Here is a 25648-nt window from a genome sequence, read left to right as displayed (position 1 = left end):
GCTCTCTGACAAATACAAGGCCCTTACTTTTAATGCAAAGAAATAGTTTGTTTTCATTTTACACTGATGGCGGTAGAATTGAAGGCATTGCTCTCCCTCTTTACATAATTTACTTACAAAGAAGCTGTTATTCGAAATGTTTTGCACCCTCCACCAGGTCCAAGAAGGTTATCAATATATTGTTCTAAGTAATTTTTAAAAAAAATCTTTCAATGCGTACTGACAAATACAAGGTTACGAAACTACAAGCTTAATATACAGCAATCTCTTTTTGCTTTAAACTGTTTTAATTTGACAGCCAAAACAAAACCCTTTGACTAGACCGATAGCGTGAACACAGCGGAAAAGGGTGACAGCTAATTATAGGCCTCACATTGGAGTCTTGTGTCAAATCAGAGCAGGCTAATAACAACAAAGCGATGGATGTCTCAGTTAGAGAAAAGATTACAATTGAGAAAAGCCAAAATTTAACGAAAGGATAATTATTTCTTTTTGCGAGAATTTGGTATTGTAAAACATTGGGTTAGGGTAAAAATAATATATTTTATGTTTTCCATTTATTATAATGATGTTTGTATGGTTTGGGGGGGGTTTGGGGTAAAGGAATATATTTACGTTTTAGCTGAATATACTGGAGGATGTCCAAGGAAAAGCCGTTTGAAAATAAAAATGCACTTACATTGCTAATTGCGGCTGTCAATGCTTCTAAAGAGTTAAATTTATCCATTGTTGTATCAACTATGTCAAAATACTTTCTGATAATTTAATCACATTGCATGTCCGTTATATACGAAATCTCAATGGCGAATTGTTATGTAACGGGGAAAACCATATGTAACAAGCCCTCTGATTGGTTGAGAAGGGGGATGTAACCGACTCGCTGATTGGCTGAGAAGGAAACACGTGATCTAACTGTTTCCGGGAAACTCATAACATTTGCTGAGAGCAACAACAACAACAAATGCTGTTTTCTATTTCTGGACACCATGACACTCGCCTCGAGTATGTACATGTCCAAAACAACAACAAATGCTTTTTTCTATTTCTGAACACTCATGACATTTGCTGAGAGCGTGCACTTACATCAACAACAACAAATAAATTGACCTTGGAAAAAAAAGGTCATTGAACGTATTAACCACGTGTTCTCCCTAATGATTCTATGCCCATATTTGGTGTACGTACGGGACTGACATTACCACGTGTTCTCCCTAATGACTCTATGCCCATATATGGTGTACGTACGGGACTGGCACCCCCATCTCTACTGTCACATGCTTTTGATCAGCTCATCGAGGACTATTAATCAGCGTTGAAAAAAAGCTAATTGTCTTGTTTCAAAAGTTGATTCTCTTGCCCCGAACCAACTTTCTAATAACACAACTCAAAAAGGAGCAAAGACAAAGCTCTAATTTCTTCGGATATAAGGCCTGTTACCGGTGGCACATAAGTGATTTTTGACTTCAGTGCAAATTCGATTTGAGACGGTTGTTTTTAGCCAAAAGCAGAAACATGGCTCGATGGAACGAAATCTTGGCTGCATAGATTCAGATAGCGCTTTCTGATATTGACATAAATCCAGACATTTTGAACTGGACTTGCTAGGGGCCTAAGAAATTCATGTCCCATGGGCAAGAAACATAAAATTAGGTGATATAAAATTTAGTTACTCAAGCAGGAAGAATCGGGTACATAGGCCAGGAATAGGGATCATAATAAATAAATATGCTTCTAATTCTGGCTTAAGATGGGAAGGTAGTAATAATAAAATTCTAGCTGCTCATTTTACAACTAAAAATTACAAGGCATTAGTCATAGTAGCATATGCCCCTGTAGGACTGTTACCCCCCCCCCCCCAAAAAAAAAAACTTTTCCCAACTAGAGAAATATGAAAATATGATGTATGTTCTTTAGTTCCGGGTGCTTTCATTCTCCTTTTATAATTCAGCGTATGTTTACTTAGTTACAGTAAAAAAAAAAAAATAAAATAAATAATTACCATTTCATCAGAGATAATAAGTCCTCGTACAACTTTTAACTTTTTGGTATATTCTTCGAGTGCTTGATTTGAAGGTGGGCTAAAAGAAACGGGGTACGTGAATCTTAAATAGTACGTGAAAAAACAGTTATATTTAACACAACTTTTGGCATGACAGTTTAGCAACACATATTTTATAGGCAATTGAGGCACAACTTGTACATCTTATGAGCAATAGGGTTGCTAATCATGGATTCCTACTTACATCAAATTGATTTTCAGTCTTGAGAATTATTTTCGAAGTTTTTGATTACCCCAAGAGATTTTTGAGCATTGCTTTATTTAATAAAAATTTCATTTCACTGAAAAGATTCCATGCTTGGTCAACATCAATTATCCCGGTAGGTTCAGTCGCCACTGCTGGTGATGCATCATCAAATTATAAAGATCGCTCCCCCCTTGCCAATTTCCCTTCATAAACATCTATTAGTAAAACCTGAGGACTTTTTGCTTATTCCAAGAAAGATTGCTCAAACTTCAATTATGTCATGATTATTTTTGTTTTTGGCTTTAAATTTTGGTTGTCAACCAGAAAAAGATCAAATATTATTTGGAGACAAGGTTGACACTTGGCAGATACAGAAAACTGCAATTTATGTATCTATATACTAAACATAGGAAACAGAGAAACTAGTGTAATAAAAATCGGATCAGCAAATGTTCTCTGATATGGCCTACATTTGAACTTGAGGAACTAAAAATACTACAAACTCATAAATTACTATTTCCCTGAGAACAATTGTTTTACGTAATCTTGTTTGTTGACTCCGCAAACATTGTAATGTCCACGAGAGTGATAATTACTATGATTTAAATTATTTAAAAAACTAAGCAAACATATCTGATAATATATCGGATATTCTCCAAGTGGATATTCTGTTGCTATTGCTGGCGTTACAGAAACACAATTTGCCAAGAAAAGGTGAAAAATTCATTAGCAACCACAACAGTTTTATTTGGTCGGGTACTGGCAACACAAGGAGAGCTGGCGTTGGACTGATACTGATTCTCCCTAAGGGAGCTAGGATACCTTGTAACATAATGTCAAAGCGTCTCCTCTTAGCCTACCTGAAGTACCGTTATAGAAGACACTTTGTATTAGGATACTTTGCACCAGCGAACGAGGCTGGGCCCGATGTTAAGGACCAGTTCTACATACACCTCACGTAACTTATATCTTTTGCCTCTCTCCACGATATACTGCTTCTTCTTGGGGACTTTAACGCTACTGTTAGTGATCGCACCGGCATCTGGAAATATGTCATAGGACCTGTTGCCTTAGAGCTTGTTATTTCCAACGAAATTTTCGAAAGACCTCGAATTCACCCATGTACCTAGCAACGACGGCGTCATGAAGAAAATGATTCATTATATAATTATCTCTCGGCGGTGAAGATCCTCCGTTTCTAATTACCACTCCCTTCGTGGTGCTTACCTTGATAACACCGATCATCGATCTGTAATTACAAAAATTCATCTGAAGGTGAAACCCCAAAAGGCTGAAAAGCACGTGCGATGTTAAGCCTCCGCAGTCTTGATACTCCTACAATTAAATAGTGGTACGCAGTCGAGATAACGAACAGTTTTGAAAGCCAGTCCCAGCTTTCGGAAATTGAGGTCCTGTGGCAATCGTTCAAAACAGAGGTTACGGATGCAGCTAGAATAATTCTTCTCTTGGAAGTTCAGATTAAAAAGCAGTGGCAATAATAGAAGCCTCTAGACATCATCACGCTCCAAAGACGGGCTAGACTACTGGAGGAAATTAACACCTATGGACATCTTAACGGCGTCAGGAATAAACTGATACATAGAGATCTCAAGTCATTCGTTGAAGCCAAAGCAGATGAGCTACAAGAAGATACCAAGAGGAAGGACGCTGGAGCAGTGTGCAAACACTTACGCGACCTGACTCACCATTATGCTCAACCAATTGATAACGCATTATCTACCAAAAGGTTGCTCCTTAAAGACATAGTATCCAACCTTTCAAGGTGAGCTGAAAACTTCTCGTCACTTCTAAATGCAACCCCTCTCTCTCTCTCTCTATTTGTAGCAACTCTTGTCATCCCCTGACCTGTTACCCATAGTATCCTCGTTAATGTTGACATTGAACAGTTCTAAATTACAGAAATTCGTTTCAGCGAAATAATTTAATAATCGTAAAGCTCCTGGTACCTGAGGAATCCCTGTGGAACTGATCAAAAGTGGCGGTGGTACTATGCTGCTATGGCTCCAAATGCTATGCTGCTATGGCTATGGCTCCAAAGTAAATGGTAGGCGCAGCAAGTTCTTTTCTATAAGAGCAGGAGTCAGTTAAGGTTTCTCTATTGGTCCTGAGCTATTCAATTGTAATATAGACCATGATATGACATGCACTACACAGAAGCTGAAGTCATGGACCAAATTACGGGGATACAGTTGTCACAAATTGTGACTTTGCTCATGACGTAGCACTGGTTATCAGCTCCAAGCCACAGCTACTCATGGCTCTGAATACGCATCACGGAAGAAGCTACCAAGACCAGAATATCCTTTAACTGGAAGAAGACAAAAGTCATGATAGTGCAGTCAAAGTTAACGCCGCAAATCAAATTACTCAATCGCTCAAAACCAAATCGAAGTGGGTAACCATTTCACTTACCTTGGTTCAAGTATATTAACGGAGGGCTGCATCGACCAAGATGCTGTTGCCCGCTCGGACAAGGTGTCTGCCGTCTTTCGCAGGCTGAGCAATGTTTAGAAGAAGCTGATGATGAAACAAGATACGAAAATGAAGATCTTTGGAGGCTCAATCTGTTCAACCCTGCTGTATGGAGCTATGACTTGACCTGCAACTTCAGCTATCCAGCGCCGTCTCGAAAGTCTTTAATCTAAGTTGCACCAGGGAACTGAAGAAATCCGATAGACAGATTTTGTCAGCAATGACCGCCTGTGAGGTATGACTTCCCAGTAGGTCTTTTCATATCAGACTGCCTAACTGACGCTTCAGTGGTTAAGACATCTTCCGCGGTTACCTACGAACAGTTCGGCTTGGATTCTTTATGACATTGACCCAATCAGTAGCGACTGGAAACATCCAAGAGGGAAACCCTTTTTGTGCATTGTCAGTTTAATATACATATACTGATATTTAGTAATCAAAATGTTAATACTATTTGATTTATTAACGTTATAAAAGTAAAAACATTTATATTTTTATTTTATTTATATTTTATTTTTTTGTTCGTTTTGGGTTTCATTTATTTTTCGATGCTGACTTGTGGTAGTTTCACGCTTGGTAGATTATTTGATTTGATTTTTGCTCATTTTTGGTTTAATGGAGTTCTTTACTTTTCTTTGAAAAACTTATTTTGTGGAAAATGTTTTTAAAATTAATTTCTGTTCGTTCAATATTGACATAGTCTTTTCAGGTAAAAAGAAAATGATGCTTTAAATCTTTTCATTTTTTAAGACTTTATAGTTTGGGCTGCTATTTGTATGCTGGATAAAAATTTTCAGCAATTTTTAACAACATACACCCTTTCAAAAATCTGGACACAAATAGTACTGTTTAATTTAGTTTCACCCCTCCTCTAGTTGACCTGAAATGGAAAACTTGATACCATTCGCAAAAAAAATCGAAAGAGCCCTTTTGGAAACGACAACGCTTACTATAAACACATTATATGCCCCCAGAGCATAAATTACAACCCTTACCTTAAGGTCTGTTAGGGTGGTTGTCATCCTCTAAGACCGATTTTCCAGAACTTTCAACTACGTTAAATAACATGGCTAAATAAAATTTAAATAAAAATTTGAAATAAAAATTTAAATAAAATTTTGATTGGATGTGTTTGGGGAAATGGTGGGCGTCAGAGAGGTGTTAGTCGCCTTCCAATCACTTTCGACTATTAAAAAGGGCACAAGCCACTCCAATTTCCAATTGAATGAGCGCTTTTTGAAGTTTCTACGACAACTTCTTCGATATGAAGTGCCCTGCTCTAAAGGAAATAATTAATAAATAATACATTGTGCCAACATCGTTCTTATATGTCCCCAGGGCATAACTGAAAACCCTTGCCCTGAGAGATGTGGGGGAGTGTCCCCCTCTTTACTTAGTCCCCGTTTCTTGTCTCGTTCTCGAATGTCTCCGTTCTTTACTTAGGCAGCGCGATCGTGCTGCCTATGATTTATGCAACAACTTTCTATATAAACCTTATATGTCCCATAGTTGATATAAAATAAACTATGTTGAACAAAATGGATATCTCAAAATTTTTATTGGATTTGTTTGGGGAAATAATGGGCGTGTGGGGGGCTAGTTGCCCTCCAATCAATTTCGACTATTAAAAAGGGCACTAGCCCTTGAATTTCCAATGGAATGAGCCTTTTTTGAAGTTTCTACGACAACACCTTCTATAGAAAACTTATATGCCCCCAGGGCATAACTTAAAACCCTTGTCCTGAGGGTTGTGGGGGACTGTCCTCGTCCAAAAAAAAATTCTTACACGGAAATTAATTACGCTGAACGAAATGGCTATCTCAAAATTTTGATTGAATGTGTTTGGGGGAATGTTGGGTGTGGGGGGGGGGCTAGCTGCCCTCCAATCACTTTAGACTATTAAAAACGGTACTAGCCCTTCAAATTTCCAATGGAATGAGCATGTTTTGAAGTTTCTACGACTACAACTTCTATAAAACCCTTATATGCCCCCCAGGCATAACTTACAACACTTGCCCTGAGGGTTGTGGTGGAGTGTACTCCTCAAAAACATATTTTCTATGTGGAAATCAACTACGCTAAAGAAAAAGGGCTATCTCAAAATTTTGATTGGATGTGTTTGGGGTATGATGGTCGTGGGGTGGGGGGCTTGTTGCCCTCGAATCACTTTCGACGATTGAAATGGGCACTAGAACTCAATTTCCAATCGAATGAGCCCCTTTTGAAGTTTCTACGACAACCTCTTCCATGTGAAGTGCCCAGCTCTAAAGGAAAAAAATATATAAATAGTACACTGTGCCAACATCGTTCTTATATGCCCCCAGGGCATAATTTAAAACCCTTGCCCGAAGGGTTGCGGGGGAGTGTCCTCCTCAAAAACATATTGTCTATCTGGAAATGAGTTACGCTGAACAAAATGCCTATCTCAAAATATTTATTGGATGTGTTTGGGGAAATATGGGGGTGGGGGGGGGGGGGCTAGTTGCCCTCCAATTACTTTCGACAATTAAAAAGGGCAGTAGCCCTTTGAATTTCCAATCGAATGAGCATTTTTTGAAGTTTCCACGACAACGCCTTCTACAAAAACCTTATATGCCCCCAGGGCATAACTTAAAACCCATGCCCCGAGGGTTGCGGGGGAGTGTCCTCCTCCACAACATATTTTCTAACTTGAAATCAGCTACACTGAACAAAATAGCTATCTCAAAATTTTGAGTGGATGTGTTTGGTGGAATGATGGGCGGGGGGGGGGGGCGGCTAGTTGCCCTGATATCACTTTCGACTATAGAAAAGGGTAATATTCCTTCGAATTTCCAACCGAATGACCCTGTTTTGAAATTTGTACGACAATATCTTCTATAAAAACTTTATATGCCCCCAGGGGCATAACTTAAAACCCTTGCCCTGAGGGTTGTGGGGGAGTGTCCTCCTCAAAAACATATTTTCTATCGGGAAATCAACTATACTGAACAAAATGACTATCTCAAAATTTCGATTGGATGTGTTTGGGGGAATGATGGGCAAGGGAGGGGGCTAGTTGATCTCCAATCACTTTCGACTATTAAAAAAGCACTAGAACTCTCAATTTCCAATCGAATGAGCCCCTTCTGAAGTTTCTACGACGACCCCTTCCATATGAAGTGCCTTGCTCTAAAGGAAAAAAATAATACATAGTACATTGTGCCAACATCGTTCTTATATGCCCTCAGGGCATAACTTAAAACCCTTGCCCTGAGGGTTGTGGGAGAGTGTCCTCCTCAAAAATACGTTATCAATCAGGAAATCAACTACGCTGAACAAAATTGCTATCTCAAAATTTTGATTGGATGAGTTTGGGGGATTGATGGGGGGGGGGGGGGGGGGGGCTAGTTGCCCTCCAGGCACTTTTGACTATTAAAAAGGGCACTAGCCAATCCAATTTCCAATCGAATGAGTCCTTTTCAAAGTTTCTACGACAACTCCTTTGATACGAAGTGCCCGACTGAAGAAGAAGAAGAAGAAAAAAACACATTGTGCCTAAATCGTTCTTTACTTAGGCAGTGCTAGCGCGCTGCCTATGAAATGGTGGGCGTGAGAGGGACGTTAGTCGCTATTCAATAGCTTTCAACTATTAAAAAAGGCACAAGCCCTTTTAATTTCCAATTGAATGAACCCTTTTGAAGTTTCTACGACAACGCTTTCAATAAAAACTTTATATGCCCCAGAGCATAACTTACAACCCGTGCCCCGAGGGATATGGGGGAGGGGTTGTCATCATTAAAAACCTAATTTCCAAAACTTTCAACAACGTTAAATAAAATAGCTATCTAGAAATTTTCATTGGATGTGTTTGGGGAAAAGGTGGGCGTAAAAGGGGAGTCAGTGGCCGTCAAATAAATGTCGACTATAAAAAATTGTACTATCCCTTTGAATTTCAAATCGAATGAGCTCTTTTTCAAGTTTCTACAATAAAGATTTCAATAAAAACCTTATATGCCCCCAGGGCATAACTTATAATCCTTGCCCTGAGGATTGTGGCAGAGTGCCCTCCTCAAAAATATATTTTCTATCAGGAAATCAACTACGCTGAACAAAATTGCTATCTTAAAATTTTGATTGGATATATTTGGGGGAATGATGGGCGTCGGGGGGGGGGGAGGGCTAGCTGCCCTCCAATCACTTTCGACTATTAAAAAGGGCACTAGCCACTCCAATTTTCAATCGAATGAGTTCTTTTCAAAGTTTCTACGACAACTCCTTTGATTAGTTGCCCTCAAATAAATGTCGACTATTCAAAAAGGGTACTAGCCCTTTGAATTTCAAATTGAATGAGCCCTTTTTCAAGTTTCTACGACAAAGATTTCAATAAAAAACCTTATATGCCCCCAGGGCATAACTTAGAAACATTACCCGGAGGGGTGGGGGGGAGTGCCCTCCTCAAAAATATATTTTCTATCTGGAAATCAACTACGCTGAACAAAATGGCTATCTCAAAAATTTTATAGGATGTGTTTGGGGCACTATTGGGCATGGGGGGGGCTAGTTGTCCTCCAATCACTTTTGACTATTAAAAAGGGCACTATCCCTTTGAATTTCCAATCGAATGAGCTTTTTTGAAGGTTCTACGACAACACCTTATTTAAAAACCTTATATGCCCCAGGGCATAACTTAAAACCCTTGCTCTGAGGGCAGTGGGGGAGTGCCCTCCTCAAAAACACATTTTCTATCTGGAAATCAACTTCGCTGAACAAAATAGCTATCTCAAAATTTTGATTGGATGTGTTTGGGGGAATGATGGGCGTGGGGGGTGGCTAGTTGCCCTTCAATCACTTTCGACTATTAAAAAGAGCAGTAGCCACTTCAATTTCCAATCGAATGAGGCATTTTCAAAGTTTCTACGACAACTCCTTCGATACCAAGTGCCCGACTGAAGAAGAAGAAGAAAAAAAAACATTGTGCCCACATCGTTCTTTACTTAGGCAGTTGAAGTTTCTAGACAACGCTTTCAATAAAAACTTTATATGCCCCAGGGCATAACTTACAACCCGTGCCATGAGGGCTGTGGGGGGAGGGGTTGTCATCATTAAAGACCGAATTTCCAAAACTTTCAACAACGTTGAATAAAATGGCTACCTAAAAATTTTGATTGGATGTGTTTGGGGAAAAGGTGGGCGTGAGAGGGGGGTTAGTTGCCGTCCAATCACTTTCGCGTATCAAAAAGGGTACTCTCCCTTTAAACTTCAAATCGAATGAGCCCTTTTTCAAGTTTCTACGACAAAGATTACAATTAAAACCTTATATGCCCCCAGGGCATAACTTATAATCCCTGCCCTGAGGGTTTTGGGGGAGTGTCCTCCTCAAAAATATATTTTCTATGTGGAAACCAACTACGCTGAACAAAATGACTATCTAGAAATTTTTATTGGATGTGTTTGGGGGAATGATGGGCGTGGGGGGGGGGGCGAGTTGTCCTCCAATCACTTTCGACTATTAAAAAGGGCTATTCGAATATAAACGACTATTCGAATTTCTAATCGAATGAGTTTTTTTTAAGTTTATACGACAACACTTTCTTTAAAAACCTTATATGCCCCAAGGGCATGAGTTAAAACCCTTGTCCTGAGGGCTGTGGGAGAGTGTCCTCCTCAAAAAATATTTTCTATCTGGAAATCAACAACGCTGAATGAAATGTCTATCTCAAAATTTTGATTGGATGTGTTTGGGAGAATAATGGTCATGGGGTGGGGAGCTTGTTGCCCTCGAAAAACTTTCGACGATTAAAAAGGGCACTAGAACTCTTAATTTCCAATCGAATGAGCCCCTTTTGAAGTTTCTACGACGACCTCTTCCAAATGAAGTGTACAGCTCTAAAGGGAAAAAAAATTATAAATAGTACATTGTGCCAACATCGCTCTTATATGCCCCGAAGGAATAACTTAAAACCCTTGCCCCGAGGGTTGCGGGGGAGTGACCTCCTCAAAAACATATTTTCTATTTGGAAATCAACTACGCTGAACAAAATGGCTATCTAAATTACTTTCGAAAATTAAAAAGAGCAGAAGCCCTTTGAATTTCCAATCAAATGAGCCTGTTTTGAAGTTTCTACGACAACGCCTTCTACAAAAACCTTATATGCCCCCAGGGCATAACTTAAAACCCTTGCCCTGAGGGTTGTGGGGAAGTGTACTCCTCAAAACATATTTTCTATCTGGAAATCAACTACGCTGAACAAAATGGCTATATAAAATTTTTGATTGGTTGTGTTTGGGGAAATATGGGCGTGGGGGGGGGGGCTAGTTGCCCTCCAATTACTTTCGAAAATTAAAAAGGGCACTAGCCCTTTGAATTTCCGAGCAAATGAGCCTTTTTTGAAGTTTCTACGACAACGCCTTCTGCAAAAACCTTATATGCCCCCAGGGCATAAATTAAAACCTTTGCCCCGAGGGTTGCGGGGGAGTGTACTCCTCAAAAACATATTTTCTAACTTGAATTCAACTACATTGAACAAAATAGCTATCTTAACGTTTTGATTGGATGTGTTTGGGGGAATGATGGGCGTGGGGGGGGGCTAGTTGCCCTCCAATCACTTTCGACTATAAAAAATGGTACTAGTCCTTCGAATTTTCATTCGAATGAGCCTGTTTTGAAAATTGTACGACAACACATTCTATAAAAACCTTATATACCCCCAGGGCATAACTTAAAACCCTTGCCCTGAGGGTTGTGGGGGAGTGTCCTCCTCAAAAACATATTTTCTATGTGGAAATCAGCTACACTGAACAAAATGGCTATCTCAAAATTTTGATTGGATGTGTTTGGGGGAATGATGGGAGTGGGACGGAGCTAGTTGCCTTCCAATCACTTTCGACTATTAAAAAGAGCACTAGAACTTTCAATTTCCAATCGAATGAGCCCCTTCTGAAGTTTCTACGACGACCCCTTCCATATGAAGTACCTTGCTCTAAAGGAAAAGAATAAGAAATGGTAAATTTTTCCAACATTGTTCTTATATGCCCTCAGGGCATGACTTAATACCCTAGCCCCGGGAGATATGGGGGAGTGTCCTCCTCAAAAATACGTTATCAATCAGGAAATCAACTACGCTGAACAAAATTGCTATCTCAAAATTTTGATTGGATGAGTTTGGGGGATTGATGGGCGTGGGGGGGGGCTAGTTGCCCTCCAATCACTTTCGACTATTAAAAAGGGCACTAGCCACTCCAATTTCCAATCGAATGAGCCCTTTTCAAAGTTTCTACGACAACTCCTTTGATACGAAGTGCCCGACTGAAGAAGAAGAAGAAGAAAAAAACACATTGTGCCTAAATCGTTCTTTACTTAGACAGTGCTAGCGCGCTGCCTATGAAATGGTGGGTGTGAGAAGGACGTTAGTCTCTATTCAATAGCTTTCAACTATTAAAAAAGACACAAGCCCTTTTAATTTCCAATTGAATGAACCCTTTTGAAGTTTCTACGACAACGCTTTCAATAAAAAACGTTATATGCCCCAGAGCATAACTTACAACCCGTGCCCCGAGGGATATGGGGGAGGGGTTGTCATCATTAAAAACCTAATTTCCAAAACTTTCAACAACGGTAAATAAAATGGCTATCTAAAAATTTTCATTGGATGTGTTTGGGGAAAAGGTGGGCGTAAAAGGGGAGTCAGTGGCCGTCAAATAAATGTCGACTATAAGAAATTGTACTATCCCTTTGAATTTCAAATCGAATGAGCTCTTTTTCAAGTTTCTACAATAAAGATTTCAATAAAAACCTTATATGCCCCCAGGGCATAACTTATAATCCTTGCCCTGAGGGTTGTGGCAGAGTGCCCTTCTCAAAAATATATTTTCTATCAGGAAATCAACTACGCTGAACAAAATTGCTATCTTAAAATTTTGATTGGATTTGTTTGGGGGAATAATGGGCGTCGGGGGGGGGGGGGGCTAGTTGCCCTCCAATTACTTTCGACTATTAAAAAGGGCACTAGCCACTCCAATTTCCAATCGAATGAGTCCTTTTCAAAGTTTCTACGACAACTCCTTTGATTAGTTGCCCTCAAATAAATGTCGACTATTCAAAAAGGGTACTATCCCTTTGAATTTCAAATCGAATGAGCCCTTTTTCAAGTTTCTACGACAAAGATTTCAATAAAAACCTTATATGCCCCCAGGGCATAACTTATAATCCTTGCCCTGAAGGTTGTGGCGGAGTGCCCTCCTCAAAAATATATTTTCTATTTGGAAATCAACTACGCTGAACAAAATGGCTATCTCAAAATTTTTATAGGATTTGTTTGGGGCAATATTGGGCGTGGGGGGTAGTTGTCTTCCAATCACTTTCGACTATTAAATAGGGCACTAGCCCTTTGAATTTCCAATCAAATGAGCTTTTTTTTGAAGGTTCTACGACAACGCCTTCTTTAAAAACTTTATATGCCCCAGGGGATAACTTAAAACCCTTGCCCTGAGGGCAGTGGGGGAGTGCCCTCCTCAAAAACACATTTTCTATCTGGAAATCAACTTCGCTGAACAAAATAGCTATCTATCACTATCTCCTCAACAAAACCTTTTCTAGCGGGAAATCAACTACGCTGAACAAAATGGCTAGCTCAAAATTTGGCTTGGCTATGATTGGGGGAAGGATGGGCGTGGGGGGGGGCTAGTTGCCCTCCAATCACTTTCGACTATTAAAAAGGGCACTAGCCACTCCAATTTCCAATCGAATGAGTCCTTTTCAAAGTTTCTACGGCAAATCCTTTGATGAGAAGTACCAAACTGAAAAAGAAGAAGAAAAAAAACACATTGTGCCCACATCGTTCTTTACTTAGGCAGTGCTAGCGCGCTGCCTAGGAAATGGTGGGCGCGAGAGGGGCGTTAGTCGCTATTCAATCACTTCCAACTATTAAAAAAGGCACAGGCCCATTTAATTTCCAATTGAATGAACCCTTTTGAAGTTTCTACGACAACACTTTCAATAAAAACTTTATATACCCCAGAGCATGACATACAACCTGTGCCCTGAGGGCTACGGGTGAGGGGAAGTCATCATTAAAGACCTAATTTCCAAAACTTTCAACAACGTTGAATAAAATGGCTATCTAAAAATTTTCATTGGATATGTTTGGGGAAAAGTTGGGCGTGTTGGTTGCCCTCAAATAAATGTAGACAATAAAAAAGGGTACTATCCCTTTGAATTTCAAATCGAATGAGCCTTTTTTCAAGTTTCTACGACAAAGATTTCAATAAAAACCTTATATGCCCTCAGGGAATAACTTAAAACCCTTGCCCTGAGGGTTGTGGGAGAGTGTCCTCCTTAAAAATACGTTATCAATCAGGAAATCAACTACGCTGAACAAAATGGCTATCTCAAAATTTTGATTGGATGTGTTTTGGGGAATGATGGGCGTGGGGGGGGGCTCGTAGACCTCCAATCACTTTCGACTATTAAAAAGGGCACTAGCCACTCCAATTTCCAATCGAATGAGTCCTTTTCAAAGTTTCTACGGCAAATCCTTAGATAAGAAGTGCCAAACTAAAGAAGAAGAAGAAAAAAAAACACATTGTGCCCACATCGTTCTTTACTTAGGCAATGCTAGCGCGCTTCCTAGGAAATGGTGGGCGTGAGAGGGGCGTTAGTCGCTATTCAATCATTTCCAACTATTAAAAAAGGCACAAGCCCTTTTAATTTCCAATTGAATGAACCCTTTTGTTTCTACGACAACACTTTCAATAAAAACTTTATATGCCCCAGAGCATAACTTACAGCCCGTGCCCTGAGGGCTATGGGGGAGGGGAAGTCATCATTAAAGACCTAATTTCCAAAACTTTCAACAACGTTGATTAAAATGGCTATCTAAAAATTTTCATTGGATATCTTTGGGGAAAAGGTGGACGTGAAAGGGGGATTGGTTGCACTCAAATAAATGTAGACAATTAAAAATGGTACTATCACTTTGAATTTCAAATCGAATGAGCCCTTTTTCAAGTTTCTACGACAAAGATTTCAATAAAAACCTTATATGCCCGCAGGGTATAACTTATAATCCTTGCCCTGAGGGTTGTGGCAGAGTGCCCTCCTCAAAAATATATTTTCTATCGGGAAATCCACTACGCTGAACAAAATGGCTATCTCAAAATTTTTATTGGATTTGTTTGGAGGAATGAGTGGCGTGGGGGGGGGGGGGCTAGTTGTCCTCCCATCACTTTCGACTATTAAAACAGGCACTAGCTCTTTGAATTTCCAATCGAATGAGCCCTTTTTGAAGGTTTTGCTACAACGCCTTCTATAAAAAACTTATTTGCCCCCAGGGCATAACTTAAAACCCTTGCCCTGAGGGCTCTGGGGGAGTGCCCTCCTCAAAAACACGTTTTCTATCTATTAAATCAACTACGCTGAACAAAATGGTTATCTCAAAATTTTGATTGGATTTGTTTGGGGAAATGTTGGGCGTGGGGAAGGGGGGGGGTAGTTGCCCTCCAATCACTTTAGACTATTAAAAAGGGCACTACCCCTTTGAATTTTCAATTGAATGAGCCTTTTTTGAAGTTTCTACGACAATGCCTTCTATAAAAACTTATATGCCCCCAGGGCACAACTTAAAACCCTTACCCTGAGGGTTGTGGAGGAGTGTCCTCCTCAAAACCATATTTTCTATCTTGAAATGAACTACGCTGAACAAAATGGCTATCTCAAAATTATGATGGGATGTGTTTGGGGAAATGATGTTCGTGGGGGGGGGGCTAGTTGCCCTTCAATCACTTTCGACTATTAAAAAGGGCACTAGCTCTTTGAATTTCCAATCGAATGAGTCCTTTTCAAAGTTTCTACGACAACTCCTTTGATTAGTTGCCCTCAAATAAATGTCGACTATTAAAAAGGGTACTATCCCTTTGAATTTCAAATCGAATGAGCCCTTTTTCAAGTTTCTACGACAAAGATTTCAATAAAAACCTCATATGCCCCCAGGGCATAACTTATAATCCTTGCCCTGAAGGTTGTGGAGGAGTGCCCTCCTCAAAAATATATTTTCTATTTGGAAATCAACTACGCTGAACAAAATGGCTATCTCAAAATTTTTATAGGATTTGTTTTGGGCAATATTGGGCGTGGGGGGTAGTTGTCTTCCAATCACTTTCGACTATTAAATAGGGCACTAGCCCTTTGAATTTCCAATCAAATGAGCTTTTTTTTGAAGGTTCTACGACAACGCCTTCTTTAAAAACTTTATATGCCCCAGGGGATAACTTAAAACCCTTGCCCTGAGGGCAGTGGGGGAGTGACCTCCTCAAAAACACATTTTCTATCTGGAAATCAACTTCGCTGAACAAAATAGCTATCTATCACTATCTCCTCAACAAAACATTTTCTATCGGGAAATCAACTACGCTGAACAAAATTGCTATCTCAAAATTTTGATTGGATATGATTTGGGGAATGATGGGCGTGGGGGGGCTAGTTGCCCTCCAATCACTTTCGACTATTAAAAAGGGCACTAGCCACTCCAATTTCCAATCGAATGAGTCTTTTTAAAAGTTTCTACGACAAATCCTTTGATGAGAAGTACCAAACTGAAAAAGAAGAAGAAAAAAAACACATTGTGCCCACATCGTTCTTTACTTAGGCAGTGCTAGCGCGCTGCCTAGGAAATGGTGGGCGCGAGAGGGGCGTTAGTCGCTATTCAATCACTTCCAACTATTAAAAAAGGCACAGGCCCATTTAATTTCCAATTGAATGAACCCTTTTGAAGTTTCTACGACAACACTTTCAATAAAAACTTTATATACCCCAGAGCATGACATACAACCTGTGCCCTGAGGGCTACGGGTGAGGGGAAGTCATCATTAAAGACCTAATTTCCAAAACTTTCAACAACGTTGAATAAAATGGCTATCTAAAAATTTTCATTGGATATGTTTGGGGAAAAGTTGGGAGTGTTGGTTGCCCTCAAATAAATGTAGACAATAAAAAAGTGTACTATCCCTTTTAATTTCAAATCGAATGAGCCTTTTTTCAAGTTTCTACGACAAAGATTTCAATAAAAACCTTATATGCCCTCAGGGAATAACTTAAAACCCTTGCCCTGAGGGTTGTGGGAGAGTGTCCTCCTTAAAAATACGTTATCAATCAGGAAATCAACTCCGCTGAACAAAATGGATATCTAAAATTTTTGTTTGGTGGTGTTTGGGGTATTGTGGGGGGGGGGGGGGGGGCTAGTTGCCCTCCAATCACTTTATACTATTAAAAAGGGCACTAGCCACTCCAATTTCCAATCGAATGAGTCCTTTTCAAAGTTTCTACGGCAAATCCTTAGATAAGAAGTGCCAAACTAAAGAAGAAGAAGAAAAAAAAACACATTGTGCCCACATCGTTCTTTACTTAGGCAATGCTAGCGCGCTTCCTAGGAAATGGTGGGCGTGAGAGGGGCGTTAGTCGCTATTCAATCATTTCCAACTATTAAAAAAGGCACAAGCCCTTTTAATTTCCAATTGAATGAACCCTTTTGTTTCTACGACAACACTTTCAATAAAAACTTTATATGCCCCAGAGCATAACTTACAGCCCGTGCCCCGAGGGCTATGGGGGAGGGGAAGTCATCATTAAAGACCTAATTTCCAAAACTTTCAACAACGTTGATTAAAATGGCTATCTAAAAATTTTCATTGGATATCTTTGGGGAAAAGGTGGACGTGAAAGGGGGATTGGTTGCACTCAAATAAATGTAGACAATTAAAAATGGTACTATCACTTTGAATTTCAAATCGAATGAGCCCTTTTTCAAGTTTCTACGACAAAGATTTCAATAAAAACCTTATATGCCCGCAGGGTATAACTTATAATCCTTGCCCTGAGGGTTGTGGCAGAGTGCCCTCCTCAAAAATATATTTTCTATCGGGAAATCCACTACGCTGAACAAAATGGCTATCTCAAAATTTTTATTGGATTTGTTTGGAGGAATGAGTGGCGTGGGGGGGGGCTAGTTGTCCTCCCATCACTTTCGACTATGAAAAAGGGCACTAGCTCTTTGAATTTCCAATCGAATGAGCTTTTTTTGAAGGTTCTACGACAACGCCTTCTTTAAAAACCTTATATGCCCCCAGGGCATAACTTAAAACCCTTGCCCTGAGGGTTGTGGGGGAATGCCCTCCTCAAAAACACGTTTTCTATCTATTAAATCAACTACGCTGAACAAAATGGTTATCTCAAAATTTTGATTGGATTTGTTTGGGGAAAGGATGGGCGTGGGGAAGGGGGGGGTAGTTGCCCTCCAATCACTTTAGACTATTAAAAAGGGCACTACCCCTTTGAATTTTCAATTGAATGAGCCTTTTTTGAAGTTTCTACGACAATGCCTTCTATAAAAACTTATATGCCCCCAGGGCACAACTTAAAACCCTTACCCTGAGGGTTGTGGGGGAGTGTCCTCCTCAAAACCATATTTTCTATCTGGAAATCAACTACACTGAACAAAATGGCTATCTCAAAATTTTGATTGGATGTGTTTGGGGAAATGATGTGCGTGGGGGGGGGGCTAGTTGTCCTTCAATCACTTTTGACAATTAGAAAGGGCACTGGCCCTTTGAATTTTCAATCAAATGAGTCTATTTTGAAGTTTCTACGACAACGCCTTCTATAAAAACCTTATATGTCCCCAGGGCATAACTTAACACCCTTGCCCTGAGGGTTGTGGGGGACTGCCCTCCTCAAAACATATTTTATATCTGGAAATTAACTACGCTGAACAAAATGGCTATCTCAAAGTTCTGATTGGATGTGTTTGGGGGAATGAGCGGCGTGGGGGGGCTAGTGGCCCTCCCATCACTTTTGACTATTAAAAATGGTACTAGCCCTTCGAATTTCCAACCGAATGAGCCTGTTTTGAAGTTTCTACGACAACACCTTCTATAAAACCTTATATGCCCCCAGGGCATAACTTAAAACCCTTGCCCTGAGTGTTGTGGGGGAGTGTCCTCCTCAAAAAATATTTTCTATCTGGAAATCAACTAGGCTGAACAAAATGGCTATCTCAAAATTTTGATTGGATGTTTTTGGGGGAATGATGGGCGTGGGGCGGTAGTTGCCCTCCAATCACTTTCGACTATTAAAAATGGCACTAGAACTCTCATTTTCAAATCGAATGAGCCCCTTTTGAAGTTTCTACGACGACCCCTTTCATATGAAGTGCCCTGCTCTAAAGGAATAAAAAAATACATAGTACATTGTGCCAACCTCGTACTTATATGCCCTCAGGGCATAGCTTAAAACCCTTGCCCTGAGGGTTGTGGGGGAGTGTCCTCCTCAAACACATATTTTCTATCTGGAAATCAACTACGGTGAAACAAATGGCTATTTCAAAATTTTGATTGGATGTGTTTGGAGAATGATGGGCGTAGGAGGGGGGGGGCTAGTTGCCCTCCAATCACTTTCGACTATTAAAAAGGGCACTAGCTACTCCAATTTCCAATCAATTGAGCCCTTTTCGAAGTTTCTACGACCACTCCTTCGATACGAAGTGCCTGACTTCAGAAAAAAAATTGTGTCCACATCATTCTTTACTTAGGCAGCACTAGCGCTCTACCTATGATCACATCCTCTTTAGTGCTCAAATATGTGTCCTAAACCGAAAGGCAACAAATCTGTATTCCATAATTGACATCTGATTTCCTCTAAAGCTGGTATGAAGGGTTTCTGTGCCTTTTTATTGCAAGATGAATAATAAAATACTGAGCTTCAAGATCAAAACACGATAAAGGCCTAAAAATTTAGAAAATAGCTTTTGATGTTCACTAAAGTTTGTATTTAAAGAACCAACTCAAGTTGGTTTTTGAAGCCAGTAATTACAAGTGTGATGCTGCGATTTTAATGTAAGCGCCCCAAAAAGGTGCAGAATGAAATTTAGCAATCACTTTTCACCAGCTTTTGTTGAAATCCAACAGTAAAATCCTGCAGATTTAAACACTATAGAAATCAAGGCCCCTTGTCCCTAACTCATTCTCCATAGATATCAGATGAGAAAGGAGTTCAAAAAGCTACAAAGTACGCACTTACTTTTACTTTCGGTGGGAACCAGACAATGATCCATCCTCCCAGGCACCAATGGACGACCGGACCACTAATGTTATCCAATACAATCTTTATGCAGCCTCTTCCACAATTTAAAGCCAAAGTGTGTTTCAACGACGTCCGTGTCGGCAGAAATCATTCCGATGATCCAGTTATTCTTAAATATCTATTAGAAATTCAATATCCATCAATCCGATCTCAGTTTCCAGATTGGGAGAGGAAGCTCAGGTGAGAACACAGCGGGATATGGCTTTGGCCGGCCATCGTTGTGTTTGTCCCAGGAATTACGGTTACTTTTGCTTTATAATGTTCGAGCGGGGTTTTCCTGGGTCTATTGTCTCAGAAACCCAGCGATTGAGATACTAGACCAGCTGCTGATTGACAGTATGTGCCTTATGCAGCGATAATTGAACGTTTCCAAAGAACACGTTTCTTGGTACTTCAAAGGCCAAGTTTCGAAGCGTATATGAGGACCAACAGAACAGTGGACATTGTGCATCACGCGTCAGCCCAAAATCAATCCGATATTTCATGCCTTAGTTCTATGACTATCTACCTTAGTTCCGCCTTAGGAATGATGTATAGGACGGATGGATAATAGACTTATGTATCAACAAGTGAAATGACATCACTTTTATACAATCCTAAAAAGGGCTCATGCCAGATCTGCTTTTCCTGCCTTTCCTATTTGGGTTGTAGTCAGCTTTTACACCTCTGTTTCGAGCTAGGATTGAATCAAGGTAGCAAAACTCTTCGGCAGTCCCGGTAGTTTCGCCCTTTAGTTGGGTATGTGGGTGGTTTTTGGGGATTTGGCCTTGCTGATCGTGAAGCCAGCTTTCGTGAATGAAGCTCAGACCCACATTGTCTGCGAAGTCAAGACCTGCCAAGGCAATCAGGTTCTCTTCTTTCTGGCCGACGACGAACCCTTTGTGGGGTACAAAGCAAATTCACCGTTATCCAGTCTATATTGTATTTAGAGGGACATCCATCAATCAATCAATAAATCAACATTTTATTTTTAAATAAATGAACAAACAAAACAATTAACATGAAAATTTCGACTCAAAGCAATGCTTGTGCGAGTCAACCCTGATATTGGTAAAATACCCCTATTTGCTCCTTTGACTCAACGTCAAATTTTGTTGTTTCACCGTCAGCAGGCTCCTTCGAGTACCTTGATCAGTTCTACTGGGACACAGTCTTCCTTCAAGATCTTTCAAAGCTTGGCCCGTGTGAAGTATTTAAAAGCAGCAAGAAAATCAATTCCGTTGTACAATCAGGAGGAGGGTAAAAATATGTTCTCGACAGCCTCTATAAGACCTTAAAAATGCATATTCTGTCTTTCAACAATACCCATTTTAATTCCTCATTTTTTATTGTAATAACTTTTTAGGGTAAAGTGAATAACGAACACACTCATATTTTCAACAAAAACAAAAAAGTACGAAAAAGTAACCTGTAAGTACAGTGCATTTAACATTGATGGTTGATTTACTGCTCTTGAGACTTAAAGACTTACTCCACATTTTTGCTCACCGTGGAAGTGGCATGTTTTCTGTATATATGCAGGTAAGTGATGTAATTGAATAACAAAATCAAAGACGAATAAATGGAAAAAAATATCATACAATGCTAAGCCCATCACGTAACTAAAGCTGAATTTGAAATATAAAATAAAACTTATTGGCCTATTAACAAATAATAAGCATAAGTTGCACCACAAGATTTCATAAATGTGCTTCAAAAAGAATAAAACACTTACTTGGGAGAACTTTTCATTTCAAAAAGAAAGTCTTCAAGGGCTTCAATATACTAAAATGAAGAAGCAGCAATTAGCAAAAGAGAAATTTCTTTCTTTTAAATATTGAAAAAATAAATTCAGTCGTATGTAGGCCTATTATCTTTCCTGTGTACAAGTATAGCTACAATGGTGTCATAAGGAGATTCTTAAACTATGTTACGTCAAATAGCATTTCAACAAGGTAGTTATCAATGAATATCTAATTATTCATGGGAAAAGGATGTGTCATCCAAATTTTCCCTCTTAGATCAATAATTAAGAAGTCCCTGAATCATCAGACCCCTTTAGTTCACAGTTTAGTAAATTATTCATTTAGAAAAACTTTCCGAAAAAGAAGTATTTCAGAGAAAAGTAAGGAAATGCTAAACTTAAAATCAAGAAGAAATATAAACCAATAATAGTTCAAGTTCAAAACGACCAGAAATTACTATTAAAGATTAAATGAAAACCAAAACGAACAGAAATAACTAAACAATCACAGCAAACAAACATACAACAGTTACTTACATAAATGAATAAATAAATGTTAAAATGAATAAATCTTCAACTGAATAGGCAAATCAATCTTAAAATGAACAAAATTAGTACAAAGAAGATTTTTGGGAACTGCCCCCTTCCCTAACTGTAAAAGTCTAAAGCCTAATGCGTCATTGGCGCTTTACTGAAAACGAATTATATTAAAAATATTTTCTTTCGTACTTATTACAAAATTGAAATAAAATAAAACTACAGTGAAATTAAATCTTGTACTGATGACCTTTCAGCTATTAATATCATTACTTATATATCAAGCCAGAGTCTTATTTTTAGTGATTTTTGTTCCTTTTAAGCTTCATTTGCATATTCAATTTAATCGTTTCAAGATTTACTTATTCATTTATATACGTACCTGTTGTATGTTTGTTTGCTATGATTGTTTATTTAATTTCTGCTAGTTTTGGATTTTATTTATTCTTTAATAGTAATTTCTGGTCATTTTGAGTTTGAACTGTTATAGGTTTTAATGTCTGATGATCCTAAGATTAATAGAGCCTTTACTTTTCTTTGAAAAAGTTCTTTTTCGGAAAGTTTTTGTAAATTAATTTCTGCTCAATTTTTTTGCCAAAGATTCAAATTTTTCAACATTCCCCATTTCAGAATCAATTGTTTTTTTTTCGACTTCAAAGTTTCATCAAAGTATCAAAAATAATATCAAAGTAAAGAAAGAATCAAAGTAAACTGAGTATCAAAGTAGACAAAGTATCAGAGTAACAATAAGCAACTTGCATAACTTACATCCCTTGCCCCGTAAACCAGAGTTGCGTCATAAATCAGTAAATCAAAGTAACAATAAGCAACCTGCACAACTTACAGCCCTTTCCGCGGGGCTGGGGATTCAACCCCAGAAGCACAGTTATTTTGCTTTTGGACTATTTTTCAACAAAATAGCTATCTGTAATAACTGGGGGAAAAGGGTGGGACAGGGGAGGAATGGTTGCTCTTTGACCACTTTTTACTCTTAAAAAGATCTAGAACTTTCATTTTCCAATCGAATGAGTCTCCTCCTAAGTTAATTGGACCACCCTTTCCAAATAAACCTCATGTGTTAACAAGGGGCAACTTGCATAAGTTAAATTCCTGGCCCCGGGGGCTGTGATTGATTTGTCAACCCCTGACTTATAATTACTTAACTTTTGGACTATTTTGAACAAAATGACTATTTCAAAATTTTTATCAGATACATTTGGTGAAATCAATAAGAATTCCAAATAGGGATAGGTCCTTTTATTAGACAGTGAAACGAAAATACAAAACAAAGACTCTAAATATATATATATATATATATATATATATATATATATATATATATATATATATATATATATATATATATATATATATATATATATATATATATATATATATATATATATATATATATATATTTTTTTATATATATATATATATATATATATATATATATATATATATATATATATATATATATATATATATATATATATATATATATATATACATAAAAAGACTCTATATATATACATATATAACTATGTATATATATATATATATATATATATATATATATATATATACATATATACATATATACAATATATATATATATATATATATATATATATATATATATATATATATATATATATATATATATATATATATATATATATATATATACAATAATAAACCTTCTAAAGTTTATTATCAGCTTAATAGAATGCTTGGTTATCAGACGCAATACTTAAGCATTGCCTATAATAAAGGTCGTATCCTTTTATTAGACAGTGAAACGAAAATACAAAACAAAGACTCTAAATATTTCGATGACACAGTCGGTTATCATCATCAGTAGATGATGCATTAGTAACGCTAGTAACTCTAGTAACTATATATATATATATATATATATATATATATATATATATATATATATATATATATATATATATATATATATATATATATATATATATATATATATATATATATATATATATATATATATATATATATATATATATATATATATAGATAAGATAAGATAACGTGTATTTCAAGCCAAAATGTGGCCATGTACACAAATAACATACAAGATTAACAAATTACAGCACTCGTCACAATAATAAAGAAAAAATGAAATAAAAACTACTCTTCTTTTTGCAAAATACTCATCAAGATATCTTCCCACTAGACAAATAAAGTGTGATGACGTACTTTTCAAGGCATCAGGAAGGAGCACTCCATCATTCCCAAATAAATTTTCCCTTAACCCCAAAAGACCTCGACAACGACTCAGACAATGGTCCAAATTCTCCTCCTCTTCGTGGCAAAGAGGGCAAGCAAACCTGCCGTCCGGGACACTTTTCCTCCTCTCAAAAACTTTCAATCTCGAACGAATCGGAAGGCAATTAGATCGTAGCTGCATCCAATATGTAAGGTATCTAGACGACACATTTAACTTAAAATAAAATTCCTGACCATGTATAATATTAAGCTTTTTAAAATACCTTAAAGTTTCCAAATTCTCAATATTCTCACCCCATTTCTGTATCGTTTGGTCCTTCAATACCCACTTAATTTCTTTGTCCACCTGTAATTGTTGACTATTTGGTCCAAGGCCCTCATTCCATGCGAAAGAAAAACATGTCTTATCCAATACCTCTTTAACTTTAAAAGGCCAAGATCTTTTCCTATTTAGCTGAAGTAACTCATCATATGCAGCCTTTAGTAACCTATCACTCGGTAACTGTACAACCCTTAGCCAAAATTTTATCATTTGGTCTGTCCCATAACTTTTAAGAGACCAAAGTCCAAGGTCTCCTTTAAGAAACTGGGTATGGGTCATTCTATGCAAACTGTACAATCTCTTAAAATAACCTAGTAGTAGGGGAAAGATACGGAAAAAAATGGTCAAACCAGGAAAAAATTGGTACAGAAATTATATTTGAACCACTGTGTTCAGAAAAGAGAGCTCTACAAAATATCAAAAATCTAAATCTCCATCCCGTTACGAAATTCCCTTTTTTTCACGTTTTTTGCGCGTATTTTTTAGGTATTTCCAGAATCCGAGAATGAGGAACCGTGAAAAGAAAAGTTTATTGATGGTTTCCCTTTTAAGAAACGATTGTTTTTGTGCTCTTTTATTAGACAGAAACATCACGTTTAATCATTTAATTCTTTTTTATGTTTTGTTTTTGTTTTTTTATGAAGTAAAAAAAAATTAAAAAAAAAAAAAACACAATCAAAACTAAACCAAAGAATCAAGCGACACACGATCACAGGGTATTTTTCGAAGAGGAGCACAAATTTTTGGTTCATTTTTCCCCATCTGAACAAATAGCCTACCGGCGTTCCGAATCCATTTCTTTTCCTACCGAGCTTTATTGGTGACGACATTTTCAACCAGCTGGAAAGTCCCTTCAGATATTCACTTTCTGTTACACCTTGCCTTGATCTTACACTCTTTTCAAAGTTGCTTCAGTCTGCTGAGCCTTGTAGAGCCACTTATCTGCAAAAAAACTCCTCAGATGGAAAGTATTTTGGAGT

The 25648-nt window shown here is 38.1% G+C and overlaps 1 protein-coding gene across 3 annotated transcripts in view; it reads right to left on the bottom strand.

The window, feature by feature from the left end:
• LOC148942825 (vesicle transport protein USE1-like) overlaps positions 1-25648 on the bottom strand; it is a 111311-nt gene that overhangs the window by 34127 nt on the left and 51536 nt on the right. For 2 of the 3 annotated variants that reach the window (XM_089102189.1, XM_089102190.1), the window contains exons 2-3: positions 21545-21594; positions 2000-2078 (exon numbers count right to left, since the gene is read on the bottom strand). In XM_089102189.1, coding sequence (XP_088958315.1) covers positions 2000-2078; positions 21545-21594 — 129 coding nt within the window. Of the gene's footprint in view, positions 1-1999; positions 2079-21544; positions 21595-25476; positions 25611-25648 lie in introns of all 3 variants that reach the window. The other variant, XM_089102191.1, reaches the window with a different exon arrangement.

The sequence above is a fragment of the Artemia sp. Qi Xiang Cuo genome, chromosome 16 (genome assembly GCF_049724085.1).
Source record: "Artemia sp. Qi Xiang Cuo chromosome 16, ASM4972408v1, whole genome shotgun sequence".
Taxonomy (NCBI): domain Eukaryota; kingdom Metazoa; phylum Arthropoda; class Branchiopoda; order Anostraca; family Artemiidae; genus Artemia; species Artemia sp. Qi Xiang Cuo.
Note: the sequence above shows the minus strand (reverse complement) of the source record. Positions and strands in the feature narration are given on the sequence as shown.